We start from the raw sequence: 17,345 nt of genomic DNA, 5'->3' as shown, positions 1-17,345 counted from the left end.
TTGGTAACAGAGACTTAGGTAAAAATGCCCATTTATGCAAGGAAGTGAGTTCTCCCCTGGAGAAGGTCACTATGTGTTTTTAAATTGTCATTCTCCTTTCTCCACTTGTGCAAAGACAAAAGGCTCCGGACCACACAAAACTGACGATTATTAGCTGCTTCTACAATTAGCACTTGAACGAGCAGCCTGCAGGAGGGAATGTCCTGTGCTTTGTGTTACCCGTGGAGCTACCTGTACTGTACCTGCTAGGTCAGGGAAGGAGCGGGGGGGTCAGGGGGAAGTTTTCAGTACGGTGTTCTTGTGATGGCTCCTAAGAACTTGTGCGTACTTTTTAATACAAATGGAAACTAAGCTGTGTATCGCACTTAACTGCTCCACATGTAATACACCGTTCTTCTATAAATTGGAGTAAGAATCTAATCACTGAGGTGAATGACTAATATACAAAAGGTGGTAAGAATAATTTTATTGTATTATTAAATAGCATGTCTTCTCTTTAACCATTACAAATTTGTAGATACTACATGAATGACAATACATAATTTATCTTTTTATTGTTGCCCATATGATGTATTTACACATGCAGTTAGTACCGATGTCATGCTACATTTTGTTAACAGCATTTTGTTGTTTGCCAGACTCAAAATGTGAGCATTTCATCTTCTGTAGGAAAATATCTCTGGGTGGGTGGAATGCGTGTACTATCTGCACTCACAGGGTTGGAATTGTCAGCATTTCAGGTTAGGCTCCCACAGGATGTTCCCTTTTCTTTTCTAGTACACATCATCAGAGCAATTAATTTATATCAGGAAAGTGTTTTTTTTTTTTTTTTTTTAAATATAAGAAACAAGAATATACATCTAGCCCCAGCAGCCTGGTGATAGAGGCTAAAACTTATGAAACTTGATGGCATTTACTATTGATACCACTTGGAAAAGCAAACATTATAAAAATATTTGGAAGCCAAGCATAAGTAGAATTTCAGCACAGTGATTTTTTTTCTGGCATAGATTATGGCATCACCTGCACAGTATGAAAGGATACGTTGCTTTGTGAAGAAAGAGTCGGTGCTACGAGCAAGTTACTTTGTTTGGACTCTGTAATGCTTGAAAGGCTGTTGAACTGTTTTATTCTTAACATAAATAATCTGTACACATCCTGTGCATTAACATTGTGACATCTGACAAAGACTTTACAAATGTAACTTCAATTTAAAATTGTACATTAATTTTCAAATTGTACATACTTCTTTCTTTGTTACAGAGAAAATTGCAATGGGGCACAATAAATATAGTGTAATCAAACCGCAGTCTCCAATTCCATACATGACTCAAGATCAACCAGAGTTAAAAATGACTACCGCTCGATATTGTAATCATCCAGGAAGGTAAAAGGTGCAGACGACAAACTGCACTGCAAAAAAAAAAGGAAACGGAAAAAAAAAAAAAAAAAAGGAAAAGGAAAAAACAAAGGCAGCCTGGAGTTTAATAAAAAAAACAAAAGATGAAATATTAAAGTAAAATTCCAGTGTTACTGTTTAAAATAAACATACACAAAAGGGGTATGCAGGGGATGGGCACACACACACACTAGAGACATTATCCTCTAACGGAAAGTGGTGAGTGGCTGCGGGAAGGGTGGCCGATTGCTGTTCACTAGAAAGCTGCAGCCATCTCGCTACTTAGGACTTGTTGGCCGAGCCAGAGGAGCGGCGCAGTTTCATGGACATGCGGCTCTTGCTAGTCCGAGGAGACATTGGAGAGGCTAAGTCTGTTCCATCCACCTGTGCTGTTGCTGCTGCTGGGGTTTCTCCCGGCTGAGTCTCTGGGCAGAAGCCTGCAGAGGACAGCAAGAACCAGACGGGTCAGTGCCGCCTTCCGCACTCGCAGTGCGGGATCTATTCACAAGGGGCAGAGAGGAATTTCAGTGCTGATGTCACTCCCACTGCATCTCCTAGCCCTTTACCAGCTGTGGGTGATGGTACTGCACGTGGAGCTAGAAACTGCCACAAATCCACCTCTAGAGAAAGGAGGATGCCATAAACCACTGAGCTATGGGACTGCAGAACCCCCTCGCCCTCGGCAACGGAGGCAGCACTGAAGCGGGCAAAGTTCTCCCACTAACCGGGAGAACGAACACCTCCAGTTCCCTCGCAGGGATGGGGAGGCATTATTCAAACCACAACCCAAAAGAATTCAGTCTTTAATGAGAACACAAAGGTTAACAGCTCATTGCGCATGAAGGGAGCTCTAGGAATGCAGCCGAAGAGGTGGAGTGAAGCAGGGGCCAACTGGGAGAGCAAAACATCTTCTCCCATCCCAACTTCAAAAGGCAAATTCTTATAGGGCCCACAAGGCAGAAGCTTGAACAGATCATACTAACTGGATGCACTATATGTTCATGTTTCTTTGTAAAAGGAACAAGATGAATTTGAGATAACGGTATGTCGTTCACTAGCCCAGTGCCCAGAGCTATGCTCCAGTGGGCCCTGAGTCTTCACTGCAAGGCGACAAGGCTCTTCCCTACAAACAGCCCTTCTCCAAATCTTCCATAGTGATACAAAAGGAAAAGGAGAAAATTATGTTCTCCTTTCCATGCACAGAAAATTAACACCATGATCTCACATCCACAAAACTAAACTGCGTTTTAATTAGCTATTTACAGAGACTGACAGCCTGCTTGAACTCAACTACGTCAGTCACCACTGATCGCTTCTGACCCGTATAAAAGTATGGACAGAAGCTTAGCCCTGCAGAAGTCAATGGGGAAACCCCTGCTGACTTCAGTAAGCCAGAAATCATTTGCTATTTCTTCCACATCATGGTATTACTGGTAATTCTTTAAAATAATAATGCAATAATGAGAACTGAAGACCTCTCTCCCTCAGCATATATTTCATATATAAGGGGTAAAAAAACCATTCAAAACTGATCATGATTTATTTTGAAAGACTCCTCTAAAATCAAATGAGGTCATCACTTAAGAAGTCTAAGAGTACATTTAAAACATATTGTCATAAACCTCTGTGATTTAGTGACTTGGCCGTCCTCCTCGCCTGGTCCATCACCTGCCTGCTCCAGAGGGATGGCATGGCACTTTCTATCTTTTTCAAACTGACACAACCCATCGAAGTGACAGGGAGGAGAAAGGGCTGTTATTTGTTCCCCAGCTGGTGACAGTAATTCTGTTCATGAACTAGGTACTTCACATTGCCAAACAATCTGGAAAAGCATGATAATGCCTGACTCACTGTGCCTTATAGAAAAAAGCAGGCAGGGAAACATGCACTCTCATTTTCTGAAATTCTATCTTGTTCTAATTTTACAAGGAATTAAAGCATTTCAAATGGTGGAAGTTAGAGAACAGAAAATAACCGTTGTTGTTTTGCACAGCATACCATTCACAGCTAGCGTGAAAGACCTTCCGTTTCAAGCCTTTGCCCTTTACCTTGATGTGGCCAATGCTTTCTAGTGGAGGTTTTGGAAGGAGAAGAAATATCACAGCATTTCTTTCTTTGTTGAGAATGAAGAAGTGATGAGGAAGGAGGAGTGGAAAGAAGTGAGGAAGGGGGAGGAGAAAAGATAAAAGATAACAGGTGTGAGACATGAGACACGAACCGCAGAGATTGAAGGGTATTAACAGATGAGCACAGAAAACAGAATTTCGAATTTCATTATGCAATTGCTGCTCATGCTACAGGTTAAAGAGAGTGATGAGTTAGTTATGTGCAATGAAGCAACAGCTCTGAAATCCGGCGTCATACTTACCAACTAAGCATTACAAGAAAAAAAAAAGGAAGAGAAAGAGAAAGAAAATAATTCTATAACATTATCCAGATCCAGCAACCTTATTCATAGCAACTGAGATACATCCTAAACATTGTCTGAAATGCTTGCTTAAACTCTGTGAAAACAGTTAAATACTCACACACATACACACAATTGAGAAGGAAAAACAAATGGCAACTCAATATATGGCTTCTGCTCCCCAGCTGTTTCACAGTATCAAGTATGCTAAAATTATAGCCAGTCTCAACGTGAGACTCCTGAAATCACGCAAAGTAAAACCAAGAGTATTTAAGCTAGTAAGTCTGCATCAAAGAGTCAAATCCTAGTGTGAAATTTTATCACCGTTTGGATAAAGAAAACCTTACAACCCCCCACTATTACAATTAAGGTATTATTCCAGTTGTATTTTAAATGTTGTTTCTAATTCCTGCAGACAGAAGCACAGATTCACACGTAATGCTTTTTTTTTAAAAGAAACTGACATAGAGCTATTGAAGAACAGAAGTCACGTAAAGTGATTTTCACATCTGAACATATCACACCAGAAGAGTGAAGAATAATGGCACTTAAAATATAGTCTGACAGCAGTCAACAGACTGATCAGTAACTAAATTTCTTTGGATTTTAGATAAGCATATATACACACATACGCACATAACACAAATGTGGATATTAAATGTAATATATAGATATTTTGAAGGTTTTGTTTCCCCCTCAGAGTTTTAAAATTTTCAGTGTAGAATGTTATTATTTTTATCTCTCTACGCAATGAATTATCTAGTTATCCAAAATATAAAAATCGGGTTAAATAAGAAGGCTTCATTGACAACTGACCTAGAATCAGAAAGTTCTATAAAATAAACAAAATAGATGTGTTAGGATTTTTAAGGGGTTGAAAAATGTCAAGAAACGATCCATATTTTTCATCTCTTAGGTTTGACAAGTGACAAATATCATAGCCTGATGAGCTATGGTATTTTGGGGCCATAATGTAAAGAGTTTCAATTGCTTCTGAACAAGAAGGTGGATCAACAAAGTTGAAATGTGATGTCTTCACACTCCATTTGAAAATTTTAGGATCTTCTAATAATAGTATGTTGGTTATTTGACTCAGAAATGTAAATTTACTTAAAGGTAAAATGTAGTTTACTTAAATGTAAAATGGAATCCTAACTACACACAGACTGACTTAGAAGCGAGGTGAGGTGGAGGAGTGTGGAGGTATCATAACACACTCATTGCCATCACTCATATCTCTCGCCAGTTCTGACTTTCAAAGAGGTGAAACATTCATTGGGCAGAAGCCTGACAGGGGGCTGGTGTTAGGACAGCGTGCTGCAAAGTACGACTACTCTCAGTGCTTCTGGCTTTATCGCACCTTGTTGTCTGGATCAACATTTTCCTGAGTGCCACCTCTGACAATGACCACAGAGGAAAATATCGTATGTGCATGTTGGTAACCTTTGATGGTCTTTCAAGACACTTCAGCACCCCTCACTTGACCTCCAGGGAAGAGGGCAATCATTTTTGTACAGCTTGTGCCCTTTGCCACTCTTACAAATTTCTGTCCAAATCTGGCCAAATGTAGAGGCTTGCTAGAGTCAAGTCAAGTCAATTAAGCCTCTCACTAATTTTGGGAAATGAGGAAAGAGTGAGAAGCAGATGCAGAAAGACTACGAAAGCAGTTGCAAAGCAAGATGAGGAGGTGAGGAAGAGATGGTCTGAAGACCTGGGAAACTGGAACTGGGTAGGAGAGAAAGAACTAAGAGCCAGACGTGAGAAAGAACACAAGAAAAAAGATCAAGTTTATGGCAAAAGAGCGGCAGGCCCATGTCCAGTGAAGAATGCTCTTCAGAACCTGTCTGGAAACATGAGTGTTGGGTAAGCCTATTCCTCTCTGACAACTAGTATCTGTGAAACCCACTGGCAAAAATTCCCAATTTTTCCACTAGTGCAGATTCAGGCAGAGGTAAGACAGATTACCATTACTACCAGTTATTGCCCTGTCTCAGTCTGCAGGAGGTGGTGGTGGATCTAGAGTTTGCAGTTTTGCTTATGAATTGTGGCTGTTAATCAGTTCTCTTTTGCCCTATACCTTAAAACAAAAAATGGAAGGAATTACACAAGACAAATTCATAAAGTCAAACATTCAAAAACTAGGAAATGCACGGGATGCTTTTTAATTGGACAATCATACTCTATTTTTTTTTTCAGTGGACTAATTTCCTTCAATGTAGAAAGTCGACCTGTTTGGGTTCCTAGCAGTCCACACGGAATTTACTGCCTCAAAGTGCTGAGGATCCTCGGCTTACACCCAAGTGGTTGACTTAAGGACAATAGTTCAGAAGTGTATAAAGGTTTCAGTAAGTTTTGAGGTTTTGCTCTGATTTGGAATGAAAAAGTTTCTTCCTAAACTTGGTCTGGAGAAGAGATAATGAGAAACTCTTCCCAGCCCTGCTGTCCTCATACAGCCCTCATTTATGTATTTCAGCTTCACTTCCAATCACAAATTTCAACCACCACCACCACCACCAAGTGTTGCTTAGACCCTTCTACAGTGAGAAAAGCACCATCATTCTCATCCATGAAGGGTAATACAAGGCCAAAGAGATTCTCAGTTCAAAGTTACACAGCAAGCAAGCAGAAGAGATTAAGACGCAGGCTGTTGAATCTGAGCTTTTCTTGTGCAAGGCTGAACCATCAATTACTTCTACCTTCTAGTGCTTCCCTGTCTGTATGATGGCATCCCCACTTGCTTTGGGAGTGGGGCAGCAGAACCATTCTGAACACAGGCTTGAAAATATAGGAATGATTGTTGGGATCATTCCCCAAAGTCTGATGCTTCTATCACAAGGAAAGTACTATGACTAATGTAGAGAGGCCGCTTCTTTATAAGGTTTACTGTACTGAGTGAGGTACTACTTTTAATAGGAAGAGAGGGAAAAAATAGAGAAGAACCAAATCAAGACACCAGTACATTTTAAAGCTCAGAATCTTAGCATCATGGGGTCAATAAGCCCTTCAATATCATTGAGCTTACCATTGACAGTTGCCTCAGCCTGTTCTGATGTTGCAGAAATCTGGTTTACTCAATAGTATAGGAGGAGTTACTCTATTTAACAGAGCATTTGCAGTTACTCTATTTAACAGTCAGCACAAAGTAAAAAATACAGAGGCAACAGAATTATATTCTGTGATTAAGTGCAGGTAAATCTCTTTTTTTTTTTTTAAAAAAAATGTACATATCCACTACTAGTGAGGTTTCTAAACATGGGAAGGTGGACTTGTCAGATATTTTGACAGGGCAAACTAAGTATCTAGATAAAACAGCTGCAGCCACAATCACACTGTATTGAAGAGCAACCACTCTAAGGAAGGAAACAGCTTTTGTTGAGGGCTGAACCTTTGATAAAATATGTCGATCTGAGGAAATAGAGTTTGCTACCAAATGGCATGTTCTCTATTTGCTCTGATTATCACAGCTCAAATGAAAAAAATGGCATGCTGAAACCAGCCAACAGGATCACAACAACAAAATTACAACACCTGGTGATGGGCTGTAGCAGCTTCACAGTTTCTACAGACCTTTCTTAGAAGGAATTGTATACATTTTATAAAAATTAAACACATTCAGCAACTGTAATCTTGAAGATCACAATCCAATTAAAGAATCAAGTCTATAATATTTAAAACGTGGAATTTTTTTCTAGTCTATTCTGGATTAACTATTTTGTATTTAAATCAATAATTTTGATGTATTTTTAGAAGCTGGCCAGGAATTTTCAGATGACATGGACACATCTGGCAGGCAGCCTGCAGGGTTTTGTCTGAGTCATCTTGGGGGTGATGAATGTGTGTGGATTCCCAGGCAGGACTCCAGTGGCACTCCTATGTACAGTCCTGGCACAATTCAGAGCCCCATACCTATCTTTCAAGAAATCTGCCTGTTATAGGGACCCTGTAAACTTAGGGGTATCTATTTTTTTAATAGCACATCTGGTGGACTCTTTTCTTTGACAGTCCGTCAAAGTTCTGGGTCATCTGCAGCCACCTTGCTCACAGGTCTGCCTTTGCTAGAACTGGAAACCAGTGGTTTCCAGGCTAACCTTTTTGGCACATGACTACAGTGTTAATTTATACCTGCCTCAGGCTTTAGAATTTGTGCCCTCTAGAGTCAGCCTGGAGGCAGATAGTGTGGTGCTATTCCAGGCACTCTGTCCTGGAAGTGAGTATCAGAGCCCCGGGAGTCCCTGATCAAACATGGGTCAGCCCCCAGGCTGCAAGCAGGATTGCCAGAGCATCCCCAGCTTCCCTGGGCTGAAACAAAAGCTCAGAGTCAGGCAGGTCTGAGGTCTGAGGACAGGTGATGGCAGGTCACACTGTGCTGCAATCCATCCTAGGAAGCTCTTGGCTGCTCCTGGCTGATGTGTCGGTCAGTCCCACTGCACAGCACAAGGTCCAGAAGAATGGGGCCCTCAGGACAGGACATCATGTTTCATGGTATGTAAACACAAACAAGCATCTTGCAGATGTGAAATATATCAGAAGCTCGTATTAATGAGATTCCTGCAGAAAATTATTATAGCTGACAGAAAGGTTAAGTCGAAAACAAAGTTTCTAAAAATAGTAATCTTTTTCCAGATCACGTTAGAGACTACCAAGTATGACCAGGACAATTTTTAAAGGAATACAGGAATTGCTGCTATAGAGCAGTATTCTCCAAACTAATACAGAAAAGCAGCTTTGCTTCACCCTGAAAGAATGAACTAGAGGAAGAGGGCAGAACGATTTAGCCTGGAATGAGTTTTCTGAAAGTGAACAGGCGGAACTGATACAAGTACACTAGAATATAGAATATATACTAGCCATACAAAAGTGGCAGGTGTTGTGTACTTAGTGAGTGCATTAGGTAGGAAATGTGGCAAGGACTGGTATCCCTGGTTACTGGTTTTAATGTTTCTAATTACAGATTTTTCCTATTCGAACATTTTAATACATGAAATTATGTTACTATTTTTTTAATATTGATTTAATTAGTTTTAAATTACTTTTAATTTTGTTACCCTTTGGTCTTGACTATTTGCACTAGCATAACTATACTACTAACTATACTTTGAAACTGCACCTCATTTCTACTTATGGTTTATACTTTCAAGCAAAGGAGTCTCAATGTTTTAACATCTCTCAGTCATTCTTTCTGTAGTCCTATCACAACTCTTCTGTAATTTTAGAATTTATTTCTGCATATTTTTGCAATTGAGAAACAAATTTTGAGATAACAACTTGCCAAATTATTCTTAGAAAGTTTATTTTATTTAGATTTACAGCTTTTCTACAGAAGCATTTTGATTTATTCATCATTAAATAAAGGTTTCTGAACAAGGAATTTCAAGTGTTACACATTCTTCTTCTCCTTCTCTCCTATGTTATCACTGCAGAATGTCTTACAACATCAATGAAAGACAGTACAGGGTACAAAACACATCACTGCCATCCAGTACTACTTGTTCATGCTGAGAAACAAAGGTCAACACAATAAAGTGTTACTCATTCAACAACTCTCTCTATCATTAGTTACCTTAATCCCAGAACCAGTGTTAGTGCTTCATGCAGACCTGAGGTTAGTAAAAGACTAAAACTTTTAAGAAGATGTAGTGGTCATTTCTCAATCAGTGTGAAATTCTTTTTAGTGTGAACAAGGGCAACAAGGAAAGTTTGCATACAATTGTTACAAGCTTAGTGCTCTAGTAAAAGTTAAGAGGAACAAAGGGGGTTTTTGGACACTTTGTCTTACCTTCAGATAAACAGAACTGATATTTAATGATCTAAAAAGAGGGGAAATAAAATAATGAAATAATCATAAGGAGTTCAAGAAATTTCAGAACAGGAAGGCCTTGAGTTACTAATTTCTTTTCCCGATTTTCTCATTAGTAACTGAAAATGCAGTATCCTCTTATAAAACAGGTATTTTACTGGAAAGTAAAAATGACCTTAAAACCAACTTTGCAGCTAATAACCTGGAAACAAAATTGATGATTGCAAGGCTCTCTAATTTCCAATTTAAAACTTTGCATTCTAAAAATGCAGTGAGCTTTAAAACTTTCTTATGAGGAAGGTGTACTTAGATTAAAGAACGTATCTACCTGAACTAGCCTAGATGAAGGAGTCCCAACAATTCCACGGAGACTTTATACAGGGGAATGTTATTAAATTCACTGTAAAACTACAGGGTCTGGTTGCTATATTAAAGCAGCTTGCCAATTCTTAATGCCAAGCATTGGCTCATGATGCCAGGGAACAGAAGAAAGATTTAAAGGCAACCTTGCTCAGGTTCTCAAATATGTCCGTATAGTCTCTCAAATTAATGGTAACTCTTAATGATGTGCGAAGGTCTGAATTTGTAGTCTTTATAAGTAAAGATACTGCATTTCAAGTAAGATTGTATAAAAACAGTTCTTTACTGTACTTCTTACCTGTCTCTGAGGGCAAATGATGGTAAGGTGCTGGACAGAAAACCTGAGCAGCAAAATCCTCAAATGTTGTAGGCTCTAGATGATGTTGAACAATTGTTTGCAGGTATCGTGCTCTCTCCTCATAACTGGTTTAGCCAAGAATTAAGGATGAATTTATATCATGTTCTGTAACTGCTAAATAACAGTGACTAGTAATTCAGAATTCTTGTTTTTGTTGAATACATATAATGTATTTCAGTGACCATACACACTTATTTTTAATTCTTTACATAACTATGATATCATCTGATGGACTTAAGCAATATGAAATATAAGATAAACATGATTAATGTAAACCTTACAGTTCAACTATCTTTTTTTTTTCCATGTCTGATGCAGAACTTTTGGAAACATTTTTCAAACAACAGCAAGTGCAATACTTTAAGTAACTGATTTGCCTGTACTCTGGTCACAATGAAATATAAAAACTTTACAATTTTTAAGAGGTATGGCTTGAAAAACCACCTTAGCATTTAACAAAATATATGATCTGGCACTTTTCTGTAACAAACTGCTTCCATAATCCCTAAACACACACACAGTTAAGATAAAAACAAAGCAAAATTTGAGTATTGGGAAAAACACCTTGTCAATTATGCTGTTGAAACAAGGAAGAATATTTGTAAAGAATCCACAGGACCCTTAAAAACTGGCTAACAGGGTGTTGGCAGGGCACTGACAGCAAAATACTGTACTTCTTCCTTTTCCATGTGTTCTCCCTCTCTGATATTATTGACAAGAGACTGGTATCTTGAAGTGTTGTTGCTTTTGAAGAACCCTCTCCAGGCTTCTTGTTCCAGCAGGCCTGATTGTGCTGTTAGCACAGACAGAGCGAGAAAAAGAGAGAATATTTCTGCTGTTCATGAAAGCAACTATGGAAATGGCTGTCAAAATGTAGAGCAGCAGGCAGCAACATACAATTATCAAGAAAAACTACCATGCTGACTTCATGTCGTACAGTTCTTGAACTGAGAAATCAGTTAACCTTTTCTCTCACAACTTTCAAAGTCCTCCAGCTGGACTTAATATGTGGAATGAGGAAGACCTTCAATTATCTTACAGAACTATAAAATGATCAGAACTATTCCCTGCCATTTATGCTTGTGCACACTTTTTTTTTCATATTTTATTTGTAGACAATGAGATCATTTTCTCCTCACATGGTTTTGTTTTCCTAAAAAAAATTCCAAACAAAGCACCATGCTGTGGAGGAATGCACTCAGAATCATTTTCCTGCAGGTGCTGGGTTCTGATTTCAGATTTGCTGCTCTTTTTTGGGGGAATAGGGACAGTAAGGAAACTACCTTTTGACTCCGTTTCACCATCTTGCACACATTTTTTAGCAATGGAAACATAAAAACTGCATTACAAGTGACAAGCGTTTTTAATAACAAGTAGCTAACATTTAAAGTAAATAATATTATTGTCAGTTATGATAAGAAATAAAATTCTCAGCCCCAAATTAAAGCTGTAAACAATACCCTTCAGCTTATAAAACTACAATGATTACAGAACTTTTCCTAGGAAACCTTTTTGCAGTTGTTTTCTCTACAATATTTACAGTAGATTTTGCAGTATATCTAACTATGAAAAAATGTATAGAGAATATATTAACTGAAAACAGCTTCTAGTGAATAAAATGATCTTCATCATATTTCCTTAGACCACAACTTAGTTACGTAGTGAAACTGGGAAACAATTTTCCCTCCAAAACCCTGTTCCAAATTCTTTCTGGATCCCAAGACAACTGAACCTCAGCAGAAGTCTCAGTCTGGAGAAGCTACAATAGAAGCAGTGGGACAAAAGAAAAGATATAAATCTCTCATTGTAACAGTTCTTAGGTTGGGGGATAAACACAGTATTGAGTCTTAACAGAGGAGAGTAATATAGCAGAGTTTTTAAGAGCCTATGTATAAGTGGTAGAGGATGAATCTGATGGTTGAAGTCTAAATAATACTACATATCTCACAACTTGTTGAAAAGCACTTTTTTCATTGGGGGAGATTCACAGCTGCTGAATTTTCTGCAGTTAATAGAGTCCTTTGATTCACAGCAGTGCCCCTTGCACAAAAAATACTGGCCTTTGTGTATTACCAGAAACTAATTTTCTATTTGGCTGAAAAGGGAAAAATGGGGTTATTGCTTCTCCCTCCTACAGAGCTTTTCATTATGCCTGATGCACTCAACTTCTAAGCTCTTCTGAGAAAAAAAAATAACTGAAGAGGCAAGAGGTAGAAAAATGAGCTTGTTAGCACATTAGAAGTGAAGTATCTTGGTGGGCCCTAGAAATTCCCAGTGGTGTGTTAACTTATCGCTCTATGCATGCTGGCACTGATAGTCTCCCAATTGATCACTCTCTTTTCGCACCAAAGGTGCTGCCAGGAAGCAAAGGCTGAAGGCCCACAGGAGAACAGGCTGCTATCAAAACAAGCTGTTTTTAAAAGTCTGCTTGAATGGGTAAAATGTTTCATGAAAAAGTAGGGTGGAGACACCTACCTGCTTTTAAAATGCTCTACTTTCAGAGGTCTCTAAAGGAAACCTTTTAGTTTATCCTATTATATCCAAAGCTTATACACAAATAAGGCAAAAATTAAGGAAAGTGCTTTGAATGTGACAAGAACATTCCCATTCTCCTATCTAGGTACCTATCTCCTAACCAAATAAAGTAGTCTTGACACAGATGCTGACTGAGGAGGATAATGATGTTTTCATTACACAGTGGAAAGGACGTGCTTCTATCAGTTCTAGAAGTCTAATTCAAATGTACACTGAGTACACTCAGAGAAAAGTAATTCAGCTAGGCATGTTGCTGCTCGTCCTAACAATCCACAAACCCATCTGTAACAGCTTGTCAAAACCAGAATCTGCTTGAAAAAACAAAACAAAAAATCTTATGCGAACGCCAGGTCCAAAGCCTGTTCTATTCTGCACTAAAAAATGACAATCTCCTCAGAAGAACTCCTTTTCTGTATTAGAGATTGAGTAGCTGAGATTGGGATTCTTTTATCTTCTATTCACTTATACTCCAAGAACATTCTAGTATTTTAAAACTCCAAATTTGTATGTTTTGTATGACGTAATCTAGTTCTATGCTGTATTTGAATGCAACTATCTGCAAGAGTGACCATAAACCCATGGTAGTTTATTTCTACATTAACTCTAATAGGCTAGACATTTATTTCTTTAAAACGCTGCTCTCTAGGGAAGAGTTATTAGCACCTACAAATTGAGTAACACATACAAACTCAATGACTAGTAGTAATAGGGCAATGCAAGTTGTATTCTTACTGTGAATGGATGTTGCCACTGGCATCAGCAATTAAGATGGAATGGGAATGATGCGCAGACAAACCAATGGAGAAAGACTCTGGCACAGAGAGTGAATAAACACTTAAACAACAGTGTTGTGAACGTTCTGCTTCTGAAGAAGGTGCTTAACTGGAACAACAGAGAACGGATAAAAAGGTAAGATATATGTTAATTATGGGCACTCACCCAAATGTGTCAGCTAAAACCCTACATAAATAAGATCTGCAAAAAGTGTAACAAAAAAATCTAAAGACTTCATCATACTTTCTCAGAAGATTCTCTTCAGGTATCGCCATCAGTCTGTCACTCCCTAGCACAAATGCAGGGTACTTATTTTAACTTTATAGTCCATGCCTATTTGATCCATTTTATCAAAACTACTCTTGACTCCAGTCAGTTAATGTGTATGGTCATTCTCACTCACCCTGACATTTTTGGACAGGTACTTTTGTAATTTTTTTCCATGTGGCTTCTTAGGCCTAGCACCAAGTCTCTGTAAGTGTCCACAAAACAATTCCCCCTCAAACTCTCCCCTTTGCTATGATGTTTACAGAAAAACAAGGAAAATATCTTGGAAGATTTAAATCTGTTGCTGTGTAGGTCACACAATTCATGCTGTCTATTACTGTTTCACATTTCCCTGAATTTTGTATCTGCCTTCATTTGTTATCTTTGATTTTATACTTCGTTTTTTTACTTCTGGGGGAAAACCATCATCTGTCTTGTGCTGTATTCCACCTCAGTAAAATAAGACTGGGGTTTATGCTAAGGATATACATGTGCCACAATAACAGAAGCAAACCAGCTCTCCTCCTTGCATCTTCATCCACCATCTTGATCTTTTTCCTTTATATCCAAAACAATTCCCTCACACTGCCATTTTTTTTAATCCATGGCTTTGTCAACCTTCAATTTGGTGAGGAAGACTGTTTGCTACATTTTCTCACATCTCTAGTTGCTTAGCCTTTATTTTTCCTTTCCTGTAATTTTAACCATGCAGTCTTTACAAAATCCCATACTTCCCGTAGTTCAGCCTTTCCTACCATCTCCATCTTTCAAATCCTTCTTGAAAGAATTTATCTCCTCACAGTCATTTCCACAGATTTATTGTATTATTCTGACGACATGTTTTCTTTCCACTCTTCTTATTCAACACCTCTCAGTGTTAACCTGAATAAAACACATTACAATAAATCCACCTAGTATTTTGCAGTTGAAGAAGAGTGGATGCATGACTACGATGTCACAATCATATAGGGAATACCAATCCTAAAACATCATTAACCTGAGGCTGAAAAAATAAAGAAGAAGCAGTTTCAACACAGAGTAAAATTTCCAAGACCTTAATTAAGGATATGGCACTTCACAATTCCGTAATCTATTTATTACCAGACCATCTAAGTGCTAGATTCACAAAAGGGCTGGAGAAGAAATCCTAGAACCTGCTCCAAAGATCATCTGATAACAAACACTTCCTGAGCAGGGGCTGGAATCCAGGGACTCTCCTCTCTCAGGAAAATACCACAACCATTAGGCTATACAGATGAGCATGTACTCTCCCTGTGATTCAGAGAGGATCTTATTTTATATAATGAAGAGCAATTTCATCAGTGAACGGTGTGTGCCTGATTACAAAATGTCCTCAGTCCCAACGGTTAGAACAGTTTTGTAAGATGCAGGAGATGTGGCCTCAAAATTGGAAACCATTTCCTGGCTGATTGACATAACTAGGGAGTTACCTCCTGTTGTGCTTGTGTGGGCTCTAATCCAGAGAGTATACCTTCAAAACGCTTAGCACTGCTGCCTTGCAGGTCAGACGAGCAAATAAATACCTACCTACTCATTGGATAAAGAGAGGCATGAACTGGGAATTCGGCTATTCAGGATAAAGCAAGTACTCAGACAGCTCTAGTGTGTGCTGAAGTGGGCAGATCTCCAGGGAAGGCTGGCAGTGAAAGCTTTAGATACCCGCGAACTTCAGAGGCATCCAGGACTCAGCACTGGCTGTGTGGAGATTCTTATCACCTATATTTTAGTCTCAGGCACCTATAAGGCCAGTCAGGAGGAACCTGAGTCAGATCAACAGAGTAGTTATATGCTCTCAAGACTTTTGAAAAAAAAAAAACAAACAGAAAATGTTTTATCACGACAGATTTCCTCAGCAGCTTCTGGAGGGAAGGATTATACTGGGGAACCTACTCAATGACAGAAACTTAAAAAAGGGCTGAAGAGATGCACAGTTCATTAATGCACTAAAACAGTGACGGAAATATTTGTAATGTCAGATCAGTATTTAATTTGTTCAACAAAATTTAAAAGGAATATATTAGTGAAGTACTTGAAGTAATCAATGGCAGAAACTGTATTTTCCCAAAAGTCAAAAGAAAGTATTTATCACTTCAGATACCACAATAAAATGTTATGGCTCAGCTTCCATTTTAGTATATGACTTCAAGATGATGTCTGGATGATTTAAAATGCATCAAGATCACTATAGTTCAGGAAATACCCTAGAACTATGAAGTTCCAAATTGTAAGCTCAGCAATCTGCAGCCATTCCTACACCTCTACCAATGGGCTGGTCAAGTCCAGTAGACTGAGAACACAAGTTATTTTTCTTTTTTTTAGGAAAAGAAACAAAAAACCCAATCCCACAACCAGAATTATAACAAAAGGACTCCCCTTTGTGAAAGGAGTAAAAATGTGGGCTCTTAACTGAAGTTTTCCATCACTGTCTCTCATTCAGAAAAACTGAACAAAAGTTAATGAGACACTTCCATGAAACTTTTATTCATACATCTTCCCTCCTGATGTTTATGTATTTACATATATGTGCACATCTGTATAGTATATCACAGTATAACTGCATATTGGAATATGTGATTACAATACCGATGGTATGTAGTACCTGAGATTCTTTGATTCTGGTGGCAGGAAAAAGAGGTGGTTTTGATGATTGCCTAGACATACATCTTACTAAAAAGCCAGAGAATGCACTTCTAAATAGCAAAATGGACTCTTTCAGGTTAAATTACAAACTACTGTCAGAAATACATGTGCAGCTGTATCCCTGGCAGTTCCAGCTGTTAGCAAAGTCATCTAAGAACCCAATATATATTGATATGATTGTGGAGAGTATTACTTTGTCAGTCAGGCATTAGGAAAATAATTTAGACAAGCAGAAACCAAAGCACTACTCATCCTTAACTGGAAAATGAAAATCCTCCACCCAGAGATACTTGCTTGTAGGATCAATGGACGCCTGCAAGAGGTTTTTTAATTGTATGTATACCCTATTTATATAAAAGAGATTAACAGTATTTTAAGAAAAGCTATATAAGATGGTACTCTCATTTATTACATTTGCCTGCTCAGCAAATTTAGAAGCACACCTCCTCTTTCCTAGAGAAAAGCCAAATCTGTATTATTGACAACATACAAAAACACTCCCAGGATACTAAAGACCAAAGGAAGCAAAAGAATAGTGAGACACGGTGAATAGCATATGATGGTAGGAGATTTTAAGTCTTGCTCCCTGGCCTGAAAATGTGTGCAAACCCTGGAGAATTAATTGCTACAGTTTGAGGTACTTAAAATGATGAAAGCATCAATTTTACTGGGCAGATTTTTCCTATTAAATTACAATTCCTGATATCAAAATGTGAAAGGAGGGTTGCCTCCTATAAAAGACAACAAGTATAGGCTAGGACCAAGGTTTTACAGGAGCTGAAAGGAA

The 17,345-nt window shown here is 38.4% G+C and overlaps 1 protein-coding gene across 1 annotated transcript in view; it reads right to left on the bottom strand.

Moving 5' to 3' along the window:
* Window positions 1–451: 451 nt before the first annotated feature.
* Window positions 452–17,345, bottom strand: part of RALGAPA1 (Ral GTPase activating protein catalytic alpha subunit 1) — a 131,625-nt gene continuing 114,731 nt past the window's right edge. The window contains exons 40-42 of the mRNA XM_026849293.1: window positions 10,262–10,386; window positions 3,398–3,512; window positions 452–1,836 (exon numbers count right to left, since the gene is read on the bottom strand). Coding sequence (XP_026705094.1) covers window positions 1,740–1,836; window positions 3,398–3,512; window positions 10,262–10,386 — 337 coding nt within the window. The 3' untranslated portion in view covers window positions 452–1,739. The remainder of the gene's footprint in view (window positions 1,837–3,397; window positions 3,513–10,261; window positions 10,387–17,345) is intronic.

The sequence above is a fragment of the Athene cunicularia genome, assembly GCF_003259725.1.
Source record: "Athene cunicularia isolate RWA chromosome 5 unlocalized genomic scaffold, athCun1 chr5_part1, whole genome shotgun sequence".
In the NCBI taxonomy this organism is placed as follows: Eukaryota; Metazoa; Chordata; class Aves; order Strigiformes; family Strigidae; genus Athene; species Athene cunicularia.
This window is presented reverse-complemented; position numbering and strand designations above follow the sequence as displayed.